This window comes from Zalophus californianus, chromosome 2 (genome assembly GCF_009762305.2).
Source record: "Zalophus californianus isolate mZalCal1 chromosome 2, mZalCal1.pri.v2, whole genome shotgun sequence".
In the NCBI taxonomy this organism is placed as follows: Eukaryota; Metazoa; Chordata; class Mammalia; order Carnivora; family Otariidae; genus Zalophus; species Zalophus californianus.
The window spans coordinates 56,898,541-56,922,809 of record NC_045596.1 but is presented as its reverse complement, the minus strand read 5'-3'; the positions used below and the strand labels follow the sequence as shown (position 1 = coordinate 56,922,809).

Here is a 24,269-nt window from a genome sequence, read left to right as displayed (position 1 = left end):
GAATGGCACTTGCCTTTCTCAGTAAGAGAAAATCACAAAGATGTTACGCACAAGAAGATTAATATGACATTCTACATCCCATGAAAATGAATGTTAACTCCTAAAATCACCCTGAAGGTACATCAAATCAAAGCACTTTTGCTTACATGTCTGACTGCCAAGCAGAATTTATGAGACTATAATAGTTTTTAGTTCCATGATTAACAACATCTCCATGTAGACATGATATGCTTCACTGGGTAACCCAATAAGCAAAAAAATAAAATAAAATAAATAAAAATGAAAGATTCCTTATTGCTCTCCTTAGGTATCAACTGGTAAAGTATGTGCCTTTTGAAATATATATAAACAAAGGTAATGCTACAAATAAAAGTCTCAAGGTTAAGTGGTTAATGTACTCATTTAGAGTTTTTCTCCCTGCAGTGAGTAGACCAGACTTGCAGTAATCTGCAATCTTACGTTATCAACTAAAGGATACATTTGAGCTGTAGTCGTCTATAGTTGTACATGTTGTTGTGAAATATCAAAACTAATTGGTTGTTCTACTTGTGATTAAAACAGAAAGTAGAACGAAACTGGACCACTTTCTCACACCACACAAAAAATAAATTCAAAATGGATGAAAGACCCAAATGTAAGACAGAAAACCATCAAAATCCTAGAGGAAAACACAGGGAGTAACCTCTTTGACATTGGCCATAGCAACTTCTTTCTAGATAGGTCTCCTGAGGCAGGGGAAACAAAATTAAAAATAAACTCTTGGGATCTCATCAAGAGAAAAAGTTTCTGCACAGTGGAGGAAACAAGCAACAAAACTAAAAGGCAATGGGGTGGAATGGGAGAAGATACCTGCAAGTGACATATCTGATAAAGGGTTAGTATCCAAAATCTATGAAGAACTTATCAAACTCAACACCCAAAGAACAATCCAATTAAAAATGGGCAGAAAACATGAATATATTTTTCCAAAGAAGACATACAGATGGCTAGCAGACACATGAAAAGATGCTCAACATTACTCAGCATCAGGGAAATACGAATCAAAACTACAATGAGATATCACCTCACACCTGTCAGAATGGCTAAAATTAACAAGTCAGGAAACAACAGATGTTGGCGAGGATGTGGAAAAAGGGGAACCCTCCTACACTGTTAGTGGGAATGCAAGCTGGTGCAGAGACTCTAGAAAACAGTATGGAGGTTCCTCAAAAAGTTAAAAATAGAGCTACCCTATGATTCAGCAATTACGCCACTAGGTATTTACCAAAAGAATACAGAAATACTAATTCAAAGGGATACAGGCACTCCAATGTCTATAGCAGCATTATCTACAATAGCCAAATTATGGAAACAGTCCAAGTATCCATTGACTGATGAATGGACAAGGAAGATGTGTGTGCATATGTGTGTGTGTGTGTGTGTGTGTGGAATATTACTCAGTTGTCAAAAAGAATGAAATCTTGCCATTTACGATGACACAGATGGAGTTAGAATGTATTATGCTAAGCGAAGTAAGTCAGTCAAAGAAAGACAAATACCACATGATTTCACTCATGTGGAATTTAAGAAACAAAACAAATGAGCAAAGGGGAAAAAAAGAATGGGAAAGCAAGAAACAAACTCTTAACTACAGAGAACAAACTGATGTTCACCAGAGGGGAGGAAGATGGGGATTAAGGAGCACACTTAGTGTGACGAGCACGGGGTGATGTACGGAAGTGTCGAATCACTATACTGTACACCTGAAACCAATATTATACTATATGTTAACTAACTGGAATTTAAATTAAGAAAAAAGAAAAGGTCACTTCCAACCTCTCCAACCAAGCTGGATAAGGTATAAAATCATAGTTTTTAAAAATCCAGCAGAGAGGTGAGGATACAAAGAAACTTAAATAAATTCTAAACAAATTACAAGACCCTCATGGAAGAGAAGAACTCCATGGCTGCCTCGTGTGTGCCAGAGCAGCATATGGAACATAAACCCACTGCAGATGGAGGTATGGAGAAATAAGCCAAATCTTCAATGAGTTTTTAGTGGCTGAATGCACACTGGGGTGACAGATCAGAATTCCAAGGAACCCTAGGCATTTGACTGAGCCTGCATCCATACACCAAACTTTCTCACGGTCTTTGCCAAGTGCACAGGTTGTATACGTAAGGCAGGAGGTTTGATAGGAGAGCTAAGAGAAATCCCCGCTTAGACATGGAGCCCCTACCAAATATAAGAAAGTCACTCTCCTAAGATGGGAAGCAGGGCAGAAGAGTGCAGGAAAACCCCTCCAAGGCATTCAGGCACTCCTTTAAGAGCTCAGGCATCTGAGCAGTTGGGCAAAGAAAGATCTCCCCTGGCTCAGAAGCTGAGGCATAAAACAAGACAACAAGCATTCCCCATGGGACTTTCTGGGATAATGGCAATGTTCTACATGTACCTTGTTTTGGGTGATGATTACATGAGTCTATAAAATGTCAAAACTCAATGCAATGAGCATGTAAGAACAATGTGTTTTAAAGTATATCTCAAATTTAACAATAATTTTTTTTAAAAAGAGAATCTAATGTGAAAAACAAAAAGGAACTAATCCATTTAATCACCTCCTTGGAAAAGCTTTGATGTTAGACTGTGAAATCTGTCTCTCCCTCTGAGAGCTGCTAAGTGGAAGCCAGAGATCCTAAGACTCATTGTGTCCATACAGTGTGGAGAAGCTGTGGCTGGTCTCAAAGTTTTAGAGGGACCTTTCAAAGAATTCTGTTTGCAGGTTGAAAGGCTATGCCTACCAGTAAGTCTACAGGAAAACTGAAAAGGTGAGAGGCATTAAAAACCCAGTGAAGCCAACAATGAATGGAAATAATGGAAAACCTGCCTTTTTATCTTTTTTTAAAAAAGATTTATTTGAGAGAGCGAGAATGAGAGAGAGAGAGTACATGAGAGGGGGGAGGGTTAGAGGGAGAAGCAGGCTCCCCACTGAGCAGGGAGCCCGATGCGGGACTCAATCCAGGGACTCCAGGATCATGACCTGAGCCTAAGGCAGTCACTTAACCAACTGAGCCACCCAGGCGCCCCCTGCCTTTTTATCTTGAGGGATGCTTATTCTAGAGTTCCAGGCAATTGCCCAGTTTTCCTGAAAACACACTACTACTACGAAGAAGAAAAGTTGTCTTCATTCTAATGAAGCTGAAGAGTTAAGCCTTCCCTCCTCTGACAGGGTGTTCTCAGAGCCTTGTGAGAGGGAGCCCTGCTGGTGCCCCAGGGCTGCATGTCACTTTTCCAGCACTTTCTTTCATAATCTAATTACAGCAGAATAAAAGAAATTAAATCCTTGCTGACTGTATGTCCCAGGAAAAGACTGAGGGTAGCAGAGCTAGCATGGCCAAACAGGGAGAGGGCCCAGTCGCCCGTCAGAGCTGTGGCATCCAACTTACTTTCTCCACCAACCTGAGTTATGGTGGCAACATGGCCTAATGGAATGATAAAAATACCTAAACAGAATAATAACAGTAGCTAACCTGACTGAGAAGTAAGTATGTGCCAATCACTACGCTAAGTCCCATCTATTTACTCATTTGACTTTTATAAAGTCAGGGAGATAAAGTACTATTATCATCACCATTTTACAAATGGGAAACTGAGCAGCTACCAAAACCCATTAAGTAGTGGATCCCTGAATTTGAAACTGGGCATGAGAACTCAATATCTGTAAGTCCTTCTATATGAAACACTATTCTGCTTCCCCAAATAATAGAAAGAGGCAGACTTTGGAGTTAGAAAGCCCTGAGTTCAAATCCTGATATTACAGATACTGACGATATGGCCTTTGGAAGGACAGTTAACCTTTCTAAGCTTTGGCTTCATTCATATGATACAGGTAACATAACAAAATAGATGGACATAGGGGAAGAGAAGGAAAAATAAAATAAGATAAAAACAGAGAAGGAGACAAACCATAAGAGACTCTTAACTATAGGAAACAAACTGAGGGTTGCTGGAGGGGAGATGGGGGGGACTGGGTAACTGGGTGGGCATTAAGGAGGGCACTGGATGTAATTAGCACTGGTGTTATATGCAACTGATGAATCACTAAATTCTACCCCTGAAACTAATAATATACTATATGTTAACAAAATTGAATTTAAAAAAAATTTTTTTAAACACAGGTAACATAAAACTCAAAAGCTATTCTTAGGATTATAGACAATTAATATGAAGAGCCTGGCCCTTAGTAAGTGCTCAACAAATGGTAGTTATTACTGGTGATAATAAATCATATTACCTCTTTAATACTCATTTCTGGATTTTGTATATTTTCTAATTTTGTGTGTGTGTGTGTGTGTGTGTGTGTGTGTGTAAGCAAAGTATACCTAAAGGCATTGATATGGATAGAAAAGGAGAAATGAAGGATAGAATAAAAGCTGTCCTTCACCATTACATACATACATACACACACATACACGCATTTTTTCCTAATCCCTTCTTCAGAGGTGCTGAACATAGCAACTTAACATTTTAATTAAGGTGTGTGACTGATACACACATGAGGGGACTATTGCCCTGGAGTACAGAACATGCATAAGAACTGAAATTGTAAACATTTCCATCTGCAAACATTGAAGCATAATGGTGGACTAGAAATATCACAGGTCTTAGAACCAACCACTCAGACTTCTGTTCAAATCTTTGTTTTAATAATTTATGGCTATGTGACCTAGAGCAAGAAAGGTTATTTACCTTCTAAAGCTTTAGTTTCTCTCATCTGTAAAATGAACATAATTATACATTGGTTGTGTTAACGATCATAATATGTGTAAAACACCTTGTCTCTAGTAGATGCCCTATAAATGGCAGCTAGATTGTAATCATTATTATGCCTTTATGTCTTCTATCACAGTCATATTAGAAGTCAATCACAATTTCCATTTGTTTTCCATAAATCTTATAGTGGTATCTTATAATTATATATCAATTCCTAGAGTCACTCCAGCATTTGCCCAAAGACAGGGCTTAAAAATTCATTAATTTTAAAGCTTTCCTTGATTAGTTACAAAAGGAATTAAGTTAGAAATAATCTCTTTTTAAGTCAGTGGAAATGTTTTATTAATTCTTAATTGCAAATTAACTTATGGTTTTAATTAATTATATATTTTTTAAATTTTTAATTAGACTTTAATTAAAATTATTTCAAGTCTAGAAGGAACTATTTTTCTCTGTATTTTAATCAAGTTCTTTTAGGCAATAGGCTGGCTGGCTCAAAGACTGAAAATTGATCTCTTTTCTGTATATGGCTTTTAAAACATATTCTCTCTCTCTCACACATACACACACACACACACACACACACACACACACACAAACACAAAGAAAGAGGCAAGGTTTAGAGAAAATCAGAGAGAACTTTAACAGTAAGGAAAGTCAAGAGAGCCACAGAACATGAAAACAAGAGAGAAATAGGGTCAAGTGAGAGTTGTTCAGGAAAGACACAAAACATCATCTTTGAAAGGGTGTTGTGGGCACTCATTACATAACACCTCTGCAGAAGTGTTCTGGTCTCCTGAGAGATGGGCGCTCTATCAATACAAGGTATTATGGCTTCTGTCTTTATAACTGAGAGATTGATATTCTTTGGTAAGATTCCATATCCAGTGTAGAAGGAACACAATTAGAAGCCTGAAATAGCACTTTCCCCTTTTTCTCCAACACAAAAGTCTCCTTCTAGTGTGTGACCTTCCATGCAAAACAGCACATTTTTAAAGCTTAGTTCCAGTCTCTTAAAGATCCTTGGTTACAAGCCATGGGAAAGGATATCATGTGACAGAATCCCAGTCCTAAGTGACAGGGGAAATGTCCTACTACAATCACCCTTAGTGAGGAGAACACAACACCATTTGGTAGTCAGAAGAATTCTTAATCGTACTAGAAACAGAGAGAGGATACCATGCTCTCATTTTTCGACTGCCCTCACTTTCCCTTGTGAAAATATTTCAAGGTGACAATGAATGGATACAGTAGTTAAAAATCCTAAGAAGGTTTAAAAAGCATGTTGTAGGAGTAAATATTCACTTGAGTTAAAAAAGAAAAAAAAGCTGACTAGAGCAAGGGAAGTGTTTCTTTCTGTTCCTCCACAATCACTGATTATTAAAGTTGTGTTCACGCGCAGATTGCTGAAGGGTAGGAGACATCATGTTATGAATATTATAATTAGAGTATATAATACGCAAGTGGTTTGAAATATTAAGTCACTTACCATGTCAGTAGAAGAAATAGTTGGCAAATCCTCTGGGGCCAATGTAGTGTCATTAGATATTGAGCTATTAACTGTAAGAAAAAGACAATCTTTTACCATAAAAATAAAATAAAAATGACCTAAATGCATAACTCAAAATCTAAAAAAGCTAAGCTAGACATTAAAATGTCTTCAACAATAACATAAAGCACAATGAATTTTTCTTTATTGTAACTGTATTCACCTTCACCTAGATAAAAATTACCAAAGACTCAGACATATCTCTTGTACTCTAATCTTGATAAGAAACAATGGCAAACATTTAAGAAAATGGTATTACAATTTGTTTCAGGTTTCAAAAAAAGAAAAAGAAAAAGAAAAAAACTTCACCATTACTAAAAGGCACTCAATATATTCTGCCTAGTGAAAGAAATGGATATGTTAGTAAGTAAGTTGATCACTGGCTTCACGTATGGTCAAATCTTGCCAAGTGCAATTTCACTAACTAATTTAGAATTTTTGGAAATTTGCACTGCATATGAGAAAGTGTATCTTTGCAAAATGTGGGAAAACAAAAAATCTTTCAAATACATAATAAATTATATAAATATAATGGGAATAAATATTTATCTAATTTTAAAAAATTATTTTCATATAATTCAGCACGATTTGTAGAGTTATTAAGAGGTTACTTTTGGAGAAACCTAATTTATTTATTAAATCAACTCTCCTCTTGGAAATATTTCGTTTTTTTAAAATTTATCAGTCTAAAATTAAGACAGTATTTAAAGAGAGTTCTATAATTAAAACATTTTTTATCAGATAAAGCTTTTTCCTACTATATGAAGTTTTATGTGTTATAAAATAGTTACTCAGAGAATATCCCTAATTTGTGGAGATACTGTAAAATGACAAGTTTTTGTCTTTGAGTGTCACATTTAACATCCAAATTGCTAATTGTCATTTGGTCCCCTTCTCCCTGCCCTCTCCTGCCCCCAAGCCACTAGACTATCCTTTTAGATTATGTTTTAGGTCCTACCTACATAAGCTCTTAAGGAGAAACAGATTTATTTGACTGTTGAAATTTAGAATATAAGATCCATGAGGGAAGAACAGAAAGGGCAAGTCTTGTTCATGCTTTTCCACAGAATCTGCCCAGTCTGGCACTTAACTAACAAGAACTCAAAAATATTTGTTTTATTATTCAACCTCAAAAAAAGGAAAATTCTACCATTTGCAAAAATATGGAAGAGGGCATTATGTTAAGTGAAACAAGCCAGACAAAGACAAATACTGTATGATGTCACTTATAGGAAGAATCTAAAAAAAAATTAAAATAAAAAATAAGTATAACTCATAGAAAGAGAGAGTAGAATGGTGGTTCCCAGGGGTTGGGGAGGGGGGTTGGGGGAAATAGGAAGAAGTTAGTAAAAGGGTATAAACTTTCAGTTATAAGAGGAATAAGGTCTGAGGATCTAATGTATAACATGGTAACTATAGCTGTTAATATTGTACTGCATAATTGAAATATGCTGAAAGTAGGCCTTAAGTGTTCATAAAATAAAATAAAATAGAATAAAATGTGAGGTGATGGATATATTAATTAACTTGGTGGGAATCCTTTCATAATGTATACATATATGAAATCATCATTTTCACTTTAAATATAATTTTATCAATTTTACTCCAATAAAGCTGAAAAAATACTCATTTACTGTCAATAAATGAGGCTAGAATAGGGACCAACCATTTAATGACTTCAAATGAATGAGAGCAGATAAAGGCAAAAGAAATGAAATAAGGAAAACAAAGGGGAGAAAATATTTAGCTTGAGCCCTAGTTTTTCTCAATTTTGGAGTCCATTCTGATCTTTGAAGGTTCTGGAATTGTTAAACTTTTAATCTAAAGCTAGCTGCTGCTAGGGCATCCCTATTTCCTCAATAAAACAGGCACATGTGCAAACTATTTGCTTACTCTGTTTCACTGCAGGTCATGGAAAGAATCAAAATAGGCTAAAGGATGCTTGGCCCAAACAATAAAGCCAAACATGAACCCATTCCCAAAAGGAAGAAGATGTTAGTACATTTTTATTAACAAAACCTAGATTTTTATTACGATTTTGTTTAAAAAAGCCTAAAGTACATTTTCTTACATTATTCCATTTGCTCATTTAAAAACACCTGAGAACATGTAACAGGTATATTTTTATACCCACTTTATGTTGAATAGGACTCTGAAGCAAGATATGCCAGGTTTCTTGCCCAGGATTGTAGAATCAACCAGAAGTAGAATAGGTACCAAAATCTTGTTTGGCATTCTTTCTTTTCCTACTCAGCATCTGATTTTTGTGGCCACAGAATTCAAGGTGGGATAATACTCTCCAGTGTTAGATGATGTGAATCTCAACTGTGAGGTGAAATGTCTGACTTGTCTGAGCTTTCGAAAGAAAATAGCATATACGAAATCACAGACACTATTTAGATGGTGTCTGGGAAGCTGCTCTTCCTGAGCAAAATTCTTTTATGCAATTTTATGAGCTTCCTATCACAAGAGAGTGAAGGTCTTTTTGCAACATACTTTTCCGCATAAAAACAAGGAGTAGGAGTGAGGGAGAAAGATATCCAACCCTCCTTTTTTTGTGAAATGAATGACAGATAATAAAGACCACAAGTGAACTAAAATAGGATTCCAATCCAAATTTTCAGTAACTACTTTTAAGTTCTAGATACACATCAATTCTGCTCATCTAAATTCCTTTTATCTTTTCAGTTTTCCTCTAAGACAAGCTATTAAAGCATACGGGCTCTAAAAATCCCAAAAGACTAGTATCAAAAGGACCATAAAAAGTATATGCCTTTCCTACTTATTTTAGTATGTAGCTGCTTCAAGAGAACTTCAAAATAAATATATAAACAAGCACTTCCATAAATGCATATTAGCAGAATATGGTAGAGTCCATAAGTAAGATTAAAAGTAAATTTCTTTAAGTTCACCTAAGAGAAAATCATCAATTCCAATTGGGAGTTTTGTCTATGAGAGCCACTGGTCACCATTTGGATCCAGATACATACAATGCAAGTATTTTGGCAACCAAGTGCAGAATGATCTATGTATATACAATTTGTAATATCCTTAATTAGGGTTCTGAAAAGGTCAAATAGAAAAGCATAAACACACTGCACTCTGTCTTCACTATTTGCTCAGCACCATGGCTTATGAAGCAAAGAAAGTCTTTGCCCTAGGAATTTGGCTAATTTAGAACTAGCCAATTGTCACTGGGACAGTCTGTGTCCCATACTTGGTTTCAGGGAGTTTTCACAGGTTGCTCGTTTTATGTTCCTCAGATTTTCACCTCTTTTTTTTTTTTTTTGAACTTTTTGGGTTTTTTTTTGTTTTGTTTTTATTTGACTCTGTTATGTTAATCACCATACATTACATCATTAGTTTTTGATGTAGTGTTCCATGATTCATTGTTTGCGTATAACACCTAGTGCTCCATGCAGAACGTGCCCTCTTTAATACCCATCACGAGGCTAACCCATTCCCTCCACTCTCCCCCCCACAGAACCCTCAGTTTGTTTCTCAGAGTCCATAGTCCCCCATGGTTCGTCTCCCCCACCGATTTCCCCCCCTTCATTTCTCCCTTCCTACTATCTTTTTTTTTTTTTAACATATGATGCATTATTTGTTTCAGAGGTACAGGTCTGTGATTCAACAGTCTTGCACAATTCACAGCGCTCACCATAGCACATACCCTCCCCAATGTCTATCACCCAGCCACCCCATCCCTCCCACCCCCCACTCTCTTGATCCTCCTTCCTGTGTATCAAATTCTGGCTGATCCTCTGGAATAGGGAATGAATATTGTCAGTAACAGACATTTAAAAATGTGCCTGGGAGTGTTCCTATCTTAAGCTGGCTTTTTTCCCCCTCTATGCTTGATGAGAGATCTACAGAAAGAACAGGCTATGAGCAGAAAAAAAAGGTGACATCCATATGTCAATGTTAGTATACCTCCTGCACAGGGACTATCCATTGCTCCTTTAAGGTTGTCCTTCCTTATCCTCTAGTACCTGGCACCAGGAACTATCCCATGATTCCTCTGCTTTACACATTAGCAGAAACTATAACATCAAGAATATACACAAAAGCTATAAGGTCAACTAGGAGCAACAAATGGCCATTGAGGCAGATCTGTCTGCTTTGATGTACCACCACGTCACAAGTTAGAGAAAGGAGTGCTAAGAAAACTGGGCTGGAACTCTGGCTCCACCACCTTCTGGAGCATAGGGTCACCTCACTGCTATTGGCCACAGGTCCTTCACTTGTGAAATTGGATTTGAAACAATAAGGTTACTGTGCGGGATTATGTAAGACGGTGTAGGCAAAATTGTTAGCAGAGTATCCAGTAGCAAGTGGAACTGAAAGAGATGCTAGTAAGGTTACTACTAGCTTTATGACCTGGAGAAAGCAAACTTCACCCCTGGGAAAAAATCGGCTACCTCACAAGCTTTATGTGATGATTAAATACATACATATTATAATATTACAATATACTGAAATACAGTTTATAGAAATCCCTTAGTAAGGGGCGTCTGGGTGGCTCAGTTATTAAGCATCTGCCTTCGGCTCAGGTCATGATCCCAGGGTCCTGGGATCGAGCCCTGCATCCGGCTCCCTGCTCAGCGGGAAGCCTGCTTCTCCCTCTCCCACTCCCCGCACCCCCCCCCCCCGCTTGTGTTCCCTCTCTCGCTGTCTCTCTCTCTGTGTCAAATAAATAAATAAAATCTTTAAAAAAAAATCCCTTAGTAAAATGTCTGGCACTTTGAATGGTGCTTAATAAATCTTAGCCAAATCTGAACCTGTACCCTCAACATAGCTTCTTGGGATTATAATAATGCAGAATTGGTTTACCTGCTCTGAATGAGAAAAAAATTTAAGAGCATTCTCCATGATAATGAAACTTTAATGTTTTATTCCATTCTACTTAAGCAAATTTGAGGAAACTGAGTAACTGGAAAATAGATAAAGAATAAAACTGAAGAAGCTTCTTGCCTGCAGGGTCACATCAGACTTATTTAAGGGTCCTGGATAATTTCAGCACATGAGTGCCTCTTAATAAAATCAAATATTTATGCTTTAAATGTCTAGATCAATAAAAGGCCAAGGGACGACAAGGTGAATGAGGAAAACATTGGGAGAAACAGCTCTTAGGGAAATTACCTGCCACTAACTTAGCCTTGAGCCTTAAAATAAATAAAATTAATAGAAAAATTTTCTTCACTTTTTCTTAATATTATCCCTTTCGTTTTCCTAAGTATTTTTACCAAGCCTCATGCCTGAGGTTTTCACTGTACCTAGACAAGTTCAAGTTAAAACACTCTCCAATCTGTGGACACTTTTTCACATGTTCACCTATGATACCGCCTTGGAAGTCAAAGAGCTGGCTACTATTCGCTATTAAGTGGGATGTATTTAGCTACTGTTTTCACAAACAAACAAACAACAACAACAAAAACCCACTTCTCTTCCACACCCACTTATCATTACATTTCAGATGTGTATACACATTACTATGGGGTATGTTTTCCAAATCTGTGTTTCATACAAATCCACAACTAGAGAATTATACAGGTCTGGTGATTATCTAAATTCATTGCTTCCCCTTTTCCGATTCCTGCAAGTGTTTAGAAACTACTAAAATATTAGGCTAGGAGAGTAAAAGGAAACTGAAATGATGGATGTTTCAAGTTTCTATGGTTTTCTCAAAAGGCCATATAACCATGAATGATAAAACGTCAGCTGTGCTGGTAAAGTCTCCTTGCAAATGCAAAGCCTGAGTGATCCCATACCAGAAGGCCTGGTACTTCCTGTTTAACCATTAGTTTGTGATTTAAACCTACTTTATAATCCAAAGAGGGAATGATACGTAATAAAAATAAAATTACAGAGAATATGATGCAGGTCATGGAAGATAAATTGGGATTATCTTTTATTTCCTAATTTTACCTTTTATTTCCGAATTTTCTTTCAGTGGGCTTTCTAATTATGAAACACGTATTGACTATAATATGGACAGGAGACACAATCCAGCAGTTCTTTTTAATGGTTGTAACATATTGGTGCATAGCATTTATTAAGATAATAGAAAAATTATATAGAAAGAAATGGTAATGAAATTCTATGCTACTGACAACCATTTTAGAGCATTCGGAGGCCACTTCATGCTGTGAGTAAAAGGAAGGTGCAGAAATGGAAGCCATGGCTACTTTCAATCACTTGACTTGGTCTTACGGTTTTACACCAGGGAAAAAGCCACCTTTTACTTAGAGATACTATAAACAACAATGTCTCCGTGCCTGAGAAAGGATTTATCCCTCTTAATCATGCATCCATTATTAAGCATGTTCTCCCTGGAACAGTCAACAATGAATCAATAAAATATATCCCTTCTGTTAACAATAAAGTACAGTGTCTATTCCCTTGCAGCAATTTTCTTGCTTTTCTAATTTGTTTACCATTTTTACCAAGGCTTCTTTCCCCTCCAGATACAAAACCACATTTGGTTAGAAAATTTATTTTGACCCTTTCTAAAATATTAATATGCCCTTGAGAGTTCAGTCACTGTAACCTTCACACATTAGGCAAATGAAAACAGGTACCGAAGTGGAAATGTATTTCCAAAGCATAGGTCAAATGAAAATCTGACCTCGTTCATTCAAAAAGTAATTAACACTATTTTAAAAACAGCACATTTTATAAAAATCTGTGTGTACGTGTTTGTGTGTTTATGGTGTGTATGTGTGTGTGTGTAGTGTGGTGGGGTGTGTGATGTGGTGTGTCTGTGTATGGTGTATAGGTCCGATTGTGTGCAGTGTGATGTACAGGTATGTGTGTGGTGTGTGTGTGGTATGATGTGTGTGTGGTGTGATGTATAGATGTGTGTGGTGTGCTATGTATAGGTGTGTGTAGGATGGTGTGTGTGTGCAGTATGTTATATGTGTGTGTGTGTGTGTAGGTGCACGTGTGTGATGCAGTATGGCGTACAGGTGTGTGTGATGTGGTATGCGGTGTATAGGTGTGTGTGTGCAGTGTGGTATATGTGTGTGTAGTATGTACCGCTACGTGTGTGATGTGTGTGGTGTGGTGTGCGTACGTTTGGTGTACAGGTATGTGTGATATACTGTGTGTGTACAGTAGTACAGTGTACAGCTGCCTCTAGTGTATTGTACTGGTGTGTGTGGTGTGTGTGGTGTGGTGTGCGTACGTGTGGTATACAGGTATGTGTGATATACTGGGTGTGTACAGTAGTACGGTGTACAGCTGCCTCTGGTGTACTGTACAGGTGTGTGTGGTGTGTGTGGTGGGGTGTGCGTACGTGTGGTGTACAGGTTTGTGTGATATACGGGGTGTGCACAGTAGTACGGTGTACAGCTGCCTCTGGCGTACTGTAGAGGTATGTGTGGTGTGTGTGGTGTGCGTACGTGTGGTGTACAGGTAAGTGTGATATACTGGGTGCGTACAGTAGTACGGTGTACAGCGGCCTCTGGTGTACTGTACAGGTGTGTGTGGTGTGTGTGGTGTGTGTGGTGTGCGTACGTGTGGTGTACAGGTATGTGTGATATACTGGGTGTGCACAGTAGTACAGTGTACAGCTGCCCCTGGCGTACTGTACAGGTGTGTGTGGTGTGTGTGTATGGTGTAATGTATAGATGGGCATGTATGTGTGTTGTGAGTGCGTGTGTGTGTATGTATAGTGTACTTCATCCCAAGCACAATTCTTAAAAATGGATGGAATAGGTTCTTTATGCATTTTTGTGGATAGCAGAAGGGGAAGGACAAAAGGGCAGGTGGAGGAGAAGAGAGGAAAAAGGAAAGAGGAGAGCTCATGTCTTATTCCCTATTTACAAAATTCTATCATTTATGTTTTTGAGTGAATTAGACCAATTCCCCTTAAAGGAACTGAACATTTCACCTCTAGGACTTTAGAGCCTTCTTCTACATGATTATATATAGTGTGCAACACTTTTGTAGACTTGAGATTCAGTGGAATAACATTAAGTGATCTAACTATGATGTACTGAACTTAACATTTTTTTCTTTAAATATAGCTCCAATGTTTCAGATTTATCTACAACAGCACATTAGTTGTTAATCTGAGGGGGGCTGGCTTAGGAAAACCTAGTTAGTCTCTTCCTCTAGGAAAATTGCAGGGAAAATTAAATTTTGAACCCCTTTAAAATAATACAACTAAATGATAAAACTGGCTAGGGCCTCGTTTGTCAAACAATGAGAAATGAGAAAAAGAACAAATTTTTACTTGGTATCTATTAGGTGCCAAACAACGTTACATATACTTTTTCATTCAATCCATATAGTAATTTCTAAGAGTAGGTACAATTACTAACCCAGCCCACAGGTTATAAAACAAAGAAATTAGGTGTGATTAGCCTAGTCCAGGGTCACACTGCTAGTTAGAGCTGAATTCACGCTCACTTTCCTTTACTCCAAAGCATATACTGTTTACACTTTATCACACTAACATTGGGATGTTGGCGATGAGTAGTAATATTGTGAATTGCCCTTCATTTGGATATTTTTTAGTTTTTACTGTTGGCTTCTGAACTGAATCATCTTCCTTATACGCCTCTGCTATGTAATCTTCAAGGCACAGTGGGGAAATATGACCTCTATTACATCAATTAATAGCCACTCTAAGAAAAGGAAATTTTAGCTCAAAAACCATGTCTCCACCCTGACTGATATGTCAAATCTCATGGCTAATTTTCCTTTTAACACTTGCAACTGAGCTTTTGGAGTTCTTCAGTAAACGAGAACCTAAGGAGGTACGTGACTTTGGCCCCCGAGCAACAGATGGGGCAAAATGAAGGGAGAAAAAGATGCATGAAGAAACTGAAACTCAGGAAGTGATGAAGATTTATGGAAGCAAGTGAGAACGAGAAAGATAAGGAAGGAAAAGAGGAGGAAGAGTTGTCTTCACAAAGCAGAAAAAATTCACAGTATTATTGTGGCCATGAGTAGAGTTTTCTTAGTGATTAAGTGACCCCTAGTTCCCTTCCTGTAAAATGATTTCTCAGTTTGCAGGATCATGACTCCATCTGTGTAGTTGCTGGTTCACTGTTACATACTGTCCCAGTGTTGAAAAACAAGTCATCCGCCAGTTTAAATATTATTGACTCATTGACTGAATTCTTTTACTAGGAGTGCATGTTGCGATGAAAGGCCAGGCTTTTGTTGTTTTAGGAACACTTGCTCTAGCTGTACATGCAACCGTATTATTCTCTATCAGTTTTCACGTTTGTTATCACGAAGTACTAAATTTATGGTGGTATATAGGTTTTCTATCAAAAAGTATTAAGGTTATGAGGGAAACATACACTCACTAGTCTTAAAGGGTTTTATAAAGTATGAGACTGTCATGAAAATGGAAATATCTGTTTGCCTTTTTCCAAACCAGAAACAGATTTTATTTCCATAGGTTAAAATAATCCCTCACATTCATGTGCATATCCTTCAGGAGTGCCTTTCATCTGGACAACTCTAAAAATATGGGGTGCAGCCAATGGTCTTGTTGCAGAATAAGCCAACTATCCAACAATATTTGCTTAGGAAGGAGGATGATGAAGACTGGTTTGTTGGTTCTATCATTCATACTTACTAACCTTAAGTTTTAATAAATAATACCAGCAGTGTTAACAATGACAGTTAACACTTAATTGCTTATTACATATCAGAAACTGTCTTGAGTACTTTGAAATACATCATTTTTTCTGTAAGATATAACAATTCTATAAGGTAGGTACTGTTACTAACTCCTTTTTACAGATAAGGAAGGTGAGGCAAAGCTTCCTTGGGAAAAGGAACTTGCCCAAAGTTACACACAGGGTATGATTAGCCACGCTGGGACTCAAATACAAGATTTTCTGATTTCAAAGCCCTGCTACACTGCTTTACTGGTACCACTTGGAGGTAGTAGGAATTGTCAGAGTCCTTCCAAGAAAATTCCTAACTATTTAGGACAGACTTTCTATCCAAGCTAAAGAAAAAAGTTCAAAGGAAAAGCTATCTCCACTTCAGCTAGTACTCACTATGCACATGTTAAGCCTCAAAATGAGTTTTTCAAGAAAACAATGATCCTTCTTGGAAGGAAAATTACATGTAAAATTTTTATATATTTTTCACAGTTAAAACACATTCAAATATGTCTTCCTTGGCTTCTTATTACCCTCTCTACCAGCATCCAATTAAAACGAGTTTCAGTTTCCATTAGCCTCAGGTACGTAGATCTTCTTTGTGACAGGTGTGCTGACAAAGCCCTTATCTGGCTTTATGAATATCTCACACCTCAAAACAACTGAGAAAGTATCTTTTTTCCTTTAGAAAAAATTGCTGTATGACTCCTCAGACTTGTCTATGAAGTCAGATTACAGACTTCTTCATAAATAAATATTTACATATAAATATATAAAGATAGAAATAATCAAGACGAAAGTTCAAAATCCTCCAATTCAATATGTCTGTGAGTCAATATTTTGAACATGCATAGTCTGGACTTCCCCTGAAAGTCCAAAATGGGAGGGTAAACCACCCCCCCGACTTTCTTTTTGGACAAGTTCTACATGGTTGTATAATGGTAACATCCATGTCTCAAGCATATTTCATTAATCCTAATGGTAGTATCTATCATGCACTGAGTGCTTACTCTTTTCCAAGTAGTTTTTAAGTTATGAAATATTTGTAATCACTATAACATTTTGACAATAAGCTTTTGTATCTATATATCACTCAAGTTGCCCGAATCTTTAAATTCCCCCTTTGTACTTGTCTCCGCTTTGCTTTTAAGCATGCGCTTTATTTTAATGTGTGTCGACTGTCCTTAAATAAGACCAAAGAATCCATGAGTGCAAAGCCCAACAATGCCCTATCTTTCCATCAGTGTTGCTGAGTGACCCAATTTTAGGGAGATACTGTTCTCTTGTCTCTCACCACTCAAGATGCTACAGGTGTTCGAAGACTTCTCCACCCAAGGGGCAGAGAAGAATGCAGATACAATACCAAAATTTCTGAGAGTAATCTGACACAGCCTGGTCATAAGCATTAAAATTCTTTGTAGTATCTTCTTTAATTTTTAAATTTTTGTTTGCATTCTAGTCTGTAATACATCCACGTTTGTTTTACTGTAAACATTAAGAGGTTTTTCCTCAGAATCTATAAGTAAAAGTGTATAGTGCATGAATGTGCCCTACATCTATGCTCAGGTTTACACAGCCCTCAGTACACTGTTGTACTCCTGGTGCTGTAAGACCTTAGTCAAAAGCCTGGAGTGTGTATCAATTTTTATTTTAAGGGACAATGACCCGTAGCTAATTGCATCACCTGGGATAACTAACACTATTACCATGTAATTGTCTGACACAAATGTCTACCCCTCAGTCTCCCAGAGCAAATATAAAACAACTTTCCCCAAAGTGAATCTTTTCCCCCAAATGCCTTCCATATTATAAAACGATGATGAATTACTCCAAAAAAAAAAAAAAATTCCAGAAACCAAATTGAGCACCTTTTTGGGAAAAAATCCTGATGCTGACCAGGTTTGGCAAGATAGATATTAAAGTGCTAAAATGTGCAGAATCAAATTCCTTACCAAGAACTTACTTTTCACTTTTATGTCTTTCCTAACTCTAGAATATAAATCTTCCCTGAGAGCGTAACACTCCTTTTCTTCCGTTCATTTCTTCTTTTCCTTTCTTATTCACATTGTCTAGGACAGATGAACTATAAGGCTCTACTTTACCACTAGGTAACTCCAGTCTGAGATTTTTTTTCAATTTCACACTTCAAATTATATAAAGTGAATAAGTATCTTGTTTCTTCTATAAGCTTGAAATAATCTATTTAGAGTTTACTTTAGGAAGAGATTCCTATAATAATAAGGAAATGGCAAGAGATGGGATAGAAGTTCAGAGGACTGGGTTGGTCTGGTCCTTATATCTGTTAATATTTGTACCTGGTTCCCTCAACTATCAGATAAGATCAACACTAATGTACACTAAATCTCCTTGGAAATACTGCAGTTTGAGTTATTTTCAAAGTATTGAGCTAAATACATTCACATTCCAGAGCTCCTGGTTTCACCTCCTGATTGAATCACGTGGCTAAGATACCTCGGGGTAATGAGACTTCAAACTCAGCAGGATGGTTTCTCAGAGAAAATACCATGTTGAAAGCCTGCATGCATGGAGCCTACACCTTCCTCCAAGCACAGGGGAAGCACAAACACTAAGCATGATGTCCTCACCTGGGTCAGGAGGCATACAGGCACAGGAAAACTGAGTACTGTAGCCCACTTTGAAGTTGGAGTTGATGGGGTAGTAGTCAGCTAGCTTGATCATCTTCTTGAAAGCATCGTAGATAAAGATGAAGCTAATCAGAGAAGAGAAGCCCTCTTCGGTGAAGCGAGTGAAGTACTGAACCAAGAAGCTGGCATCTGTGGCTACCAAAATGAGACACAAGAAGGCTGACCACAGGCCAATCCAAAGGCGAAACTCCAGGTAGTCAAAATTATGGTCCCTGGAAAGAAGAAAGAAAGGTATTTAGACTCCTCCTCCATGGAACACAAAGAATAATATAAAACTACCCAATGACTGCAGAATGATTGCTAAAAATACAAGATCACTTTTAGACACTAGATATAAAGCTCAGTCTTGATTTCATCCTGAAAATATTAAGGTTAAGAATGTGGTCTAGTAATATTATTAAGCTACCGTAAAGAAATAATCCCAGAAGTTTAGGAATGGCATAAAAAACAGTCATACCATTTGTATGTAAATCACTCAATTTTCTCCTTCAAAAAATCTGGTCCCTGCCTTTATGGAATTTATAAAAGAAACAATTTGAAAGTGTCACGTTGGTAGCCAGTATGCACTCAATAAATGTTTGTGAGCTTTACTGGTTAATGAAGATCCTAAGCTAAATATGTTCTCTGTCCCTACATCATTGCAATCTACTGAGGGAGACAAACTGATAGACATAATCACACCATAAAATACTACACGATATCTAAAGTTTCCCACAGTGTCCCAGAGGAATAACTAATTCTGGCTGGGGGAGGCCAAAAGGAGTTGCAGAGAAATCTCAAGGTATTTAAGGATAAGTACGCTGCAGCATACACTTGCTGTGTTATAGCCAGATGCAACCACTTCTCACGAAGCTTGCCCACAGACACGATATCCTCCTGCTAAAGTTGTGTGTAAAGCATCTTGTGACCACCTTGTTTTTCGTCTGTTCCTATCCCACAGCAGTCTTGGAATAGGCTGCCTGCATCAGAGGATGCCATTGTTTTTTGAAGGCCTTTCCATTTCTTTTAAGTAAATTAGTTCACATTTAGGAAAAGATGGGTCAAGTGTTGACATTTATCACTTCAAATTGATTCTTTTAAAATTATGTGAAGATTACTTTATTGTATTCTCATCATTTGTGATGAAAAAGCAAAGAGTAGTAGTCATATTTCTTCTACAAGAAAAAGAAATAATCAAGGCGCATGCATGCTTGAAGTTCTACAGTCTTGCTTTTAAACAATGAGTTTCTGATGGTGATATATTGAATACTTTCCTAAAGGCATGGTATCAACACCTTCACCACCACCAACCCAATCTGGGCCACCAAGAAATCTTTGCTTGATTAAAGTCCTTACTGATATCCATGTTTGCCCAGCTCAAAGCCATTTTCCACATCACAGCCAAAATGATCTTTTTAAATGTAAATCAGATCCCCCCACCCCCATTTAAAACCTTTTGATGGCTTCACACTGCTCTTAGAATAAAATTTAAATTCTCTAACCTAATATAATGCTTGGCCTATAGGTTTCCAATGAAAACTTGCTAGATGAATTAAGGCAAGCCTATGGCTTAGGACTTGAAATAGTTACTGACATGACCTATAAGCTATCACAGGGAGCCAGGAGATCCTGAGTGAAAATTTTACAGAATATTAGAATTAAAAGTTCCTTAGAGACTGCAATGGTTAATTTTACGTGTCAACTTGGCTAGATCACGTGGTACCCAGATATTTGGTCAAACATTATTCTTGGTGTCTCTGTAAGGGTGGTTTTGATGACATTAACATTTAAATTGGTACACTTTGAGTAAAGCAGATAGCTTTCCATAATGTGGGTGAAACTCATCCAATCAAGTTCTTCAACCAAATACAGCAAAAAATCTGCCAACCCCAAGCAAGAAATTTTCTCCAGCCGATTGCCTTTGGCCTTTATCTGGAACATGCCTCTTTCTGGTTCTATAGCAGGCACCCTTTGAACTTGAACTGGAACATCAGCTCTCCTGGGTCTCCAGGCTGGCCCACCCTACAGATTTCGGACCTGTTAGTCTCTATAATTGTGTGAGCCAACACCTTATAATAAATCTCTTTATCATACTGGTACTGTTTCTCTGGAGAATCTTAATACAGATATCAATTAGTCAAATATGTCTCATTTTATAGATGAGGACACCAAGGCCAACAATGAAAGTTAAGTCATTTATCCAATGCCAAGGTTTTAATGGCAGAGCTGAACCAGAAACCAAATCTCTGCATTCTTGGGCTGCTCCTTTAAAAAAATCATACCATCATTCCCCTATCTGATGTGTATTTAGGGTGGGCCTTAAAATCACTGTCTTTTGTTTCCCTCTTTTCATCAAATCACATAAATTGGAAATATTACCAAAGCAGGAGATTATTAACACTTGGGTAGAGAGTTATCTCCTATGGATTTCCTGGAATCTTTCTGAAGACATCTTTTGCACTCCCTTATAGTTCCCTTTACATCTGGAACCCCACTGCTTAATCCTATGCATGTCTTTGTGAGATAAGTAGACTACAGAAAAAGCGAAATTCTAGGAATTTGAGATAATTTACATTATCACACAATGAATCAAGTCTCAGAGTTAAGAAACAGTTTTATTACTTCTGAGCCAACAAACTTTTTCCTTAAAATAAAAATTTTAAACAATTACCTAGTTTTGCTTCCCTAACAAGATGACAGGGCAATCTTGATTTGTTCTAAGAATGCTAATGGTTGTTTAGAGAACTGATGTTTACAGGACAGGATGAGAAACAAATCCAATAACTAGCTAATGGTTAGGAACACTCAGTCTGAGTACAAAGGAAAAAAAAATGCACGTATACACTTAAATCTTAGGATCTAAACAATATACCAAAATAGCTGCTCTAAAATACTAAAATATTCCCAGAGTAGCTTTATAAGAATAACCCAAATAAAATCACAAAAACCCATGGCACTTCATTATAAAAGTGCTATGTTTACAGCAGCAAGAAGAAAGAGGAATAGGAGATGAGAAACTTTTTAAAACAAGTTGATCAACAGTAATGACTACAATAAAATGGCAATATTACATCCAATAAGTTTATCAGTCCCTTTAGTGCCAAGTTTAAATAGCAATTAGGTTATAAAAAGTAACAGGAAATGATAGTAGAGACAAAAGAAACTATTGTGAATTCAAATGAGAAAATGGGCTTACATCCTTGATACCACAGTGTTCCTAGATATTTTGAGTTATAGTTTCTGAGGAGCATAAAACCAAGGTACAAACTGAAGAACTAATCTGAAGCATGCTACAGAAGTTAATGTTCAGTCACTGACAAATATAAAACTCCCTAAACTACGTGAATAAATCCAGTAATATAACAGAAGAAAATAATCATTTGAAGACCTCTAAGTAAAATGTTCAAAGAATAGAAGGAAAAAATTATTGAATGACCAAATGACAATTATACAGGTTAAACTCCAACTTTAATTATGGGGCTTCTACATAGCTTAGAACACAGTGGTAAAACTTCTTTCAGATTCCTCACATTATTATAAGGTTTATAAGGTATAAAAACAGTGCAAAAGAGCCTGCAGGATTAGGAAAACAAAACTACAACTGTCATTTGCAAAGTTTGTAAGCTCTTGCCTTCGTTCTGTTATTAATTTTAAAAAGGTGACAGCACATCTTTCATATTCCTTTGTGATTCTTCAGTTTACAGGGCAAACATTAAAACCTGTATCCCATGTCAGAAGGAAACCAGTGGGTTATGTGGAATTTACGTTCGACTCCACTCAAACTACCTACTTCTCAAAAATGGTAAAATATGTTGGAAAAAATCTGGGCAAGACAGACTAAAGCAGTTTCTTTACCAAAGGACTTCTCAGATCTCTTAGTAAGCTAAAGTGTAAAGTGAATTACTAAGAGGGAGATAAAATATACAGCATTTTCCAGATTTATTGGGATCACAGAAACTTTTTGTCCCTGGAACACCTAAAATGGGACTAGAAATTGAGGAAATACACTTTGAGAAATAGTGATCTACACAAATAATCTGTATCTAGACAAAACATTAGCACTGTTGTTATAATATTTAAGCAAATGATACAGCATGGTGAACAAAATAATAAGGTTTGCCACACAAGTACCACATACTACTCAGTGATGAATTTAAAGCACAGCTTCTCAAATGTTTCTTGTTGCTTTACAACTGTTTTCAAATAAACCACTTGGAACTATGTTTACATTACCAATTATGATGAAACAGAAGGGAAAGTGAGAAAGGAACGTGCTTAGTGAAAGGAAATAATCTCTATCCTACAATTATCTAAAGTAAACTGGGATGCAAACATTTTCTGCATATTAAGGCTCTGATCACATTGCATCCAATAAATCTTTCTGCAAAGGTTGCACATGTTTGTTCCTGTTTATAGTACATGCTTGTTTCATCTTTCCACAAAGGCTTTCTTGTCTCACACAATGTTTTCTTAAACATATAAAAATGGTTTGACGTTCTATAAACTGACACAAACAGGATTCTTCCCAATGTCCTTCTGAGAATTATGATGGAGGAGGGATTTTTAGTGGTGAGCTACACAAAATTCACACTATTTAAAATTTAGAACTTTAAATTTTCATAAGACCTTTGCTGATGTTCTCAACCCAGTTCTCAAAACACTAGTTTTAAATCCTCATTCCCTCCTCTACCTTGGGATCGTTTTTGATGGCTTGCAGAGTTTCAAAGGCTACTGTACCAGTACTTAAGTCTAGGAGGTAGCATGTACGTAATAAAATTTCCAATAATAAAATCATAAAAATGTGTAACAATGTAAGAGTACAGAAATTCCAACAAGGAATGCCAGCAACTCATATGAAATTCTGCAATCTACCTAAGGATGGGAAAGGCAATTCTCTCAGAGAGGTATCAAGTTCATTAGAAAGAGGCCAGAATACCCAATTTGATTTTGAATCTATTTGTGTGCTAATGTGGCCACTCGGATAATTCACTTAACTTGAATTTCTCCTTCTTAAAATGATCCATCAATTTCTAAAAGAAAATATGATATCACAATGTTATGTCCATTAGGAGTGTCTAGTGACTCCATAAGAGACATAGGCCCCTGAGCCAGAAAGTAAAGCAGAAATTCAAATCCCAGCCCTACCAACAACTGATGATGGAGCCTTCAGCCATGCACTTACTCTCTTCCTGCCTGTTTTCTAATCTATAAAACAAGGTATGGCCCCTCCCTCAGTATTGCTACAGGACTCAAATGAGGGAGTACATGTAGCACACTTAGGATAATACTTGGTACCTTGGTACATGATCGGTGCTCAACAAATGTTATTACTCAGCTGACTCTTAAAATATATCTTTAGTTAAGAACACTGAGATCAGGGTTAGGAGCAGTGGATCATTGGAGCAGCTAGGCTCTTTCTTTAAAGAGTCATGTGACCTTGAACAAGACATTTTCTTTCTCTAGTGTATCAGTCAGGATCATGGCAGGAAATAGAAGGCATTCTCGAACAGGACTGTGAGGAAAACTTAATAAATGGGCTATTTACAGAGGTGTCAGTAACCGAGAATGGCAAGGTACTTGGGGACTAGCGACATCAGGGAGCCATTTTTACCTCCTAGCTTGAAAAGGCCAAGGAAGGACTAGAGTCACCAGAGCCTGGAGAGGGCTAGAACCAGGACAGAGGGGGCACCTTA

At 37.1% G+C, this 24,269-nt stretch overlaps 1 protein-coding gene across 8 annotated transcripts in view; it reads right to left on the bottom strand.

The window, feature by feature from the left end:
• Window positions 1-24,269, bottom strand: part of SLC4A4 (solute carrier family 4 member 4) — a 340,863-nt gene that overhangs the window by 66,833 nt on the left and 249,761 nt on the right. For all 8 annotated transcript variants that reach the window (XM_027598149.2, XM_027598150.1, XM_027598153.2 and 5 more), the window contains 2 exons: window positions 18,538-18,809; window positions 6,240-6,310 (listed from right to left, as the gene is read on the bottom strand). In XM_027598149.2, coding sequence (XP_027453950.1) covers window positions 6,240-6,310; window positions 18,538-18,809 — 343 coding nt within the window. The remainder of the gene's footprint in view (window positions 1-6,239; window positions 6,311-18,537; window positions 18,810-24,269) is intronic.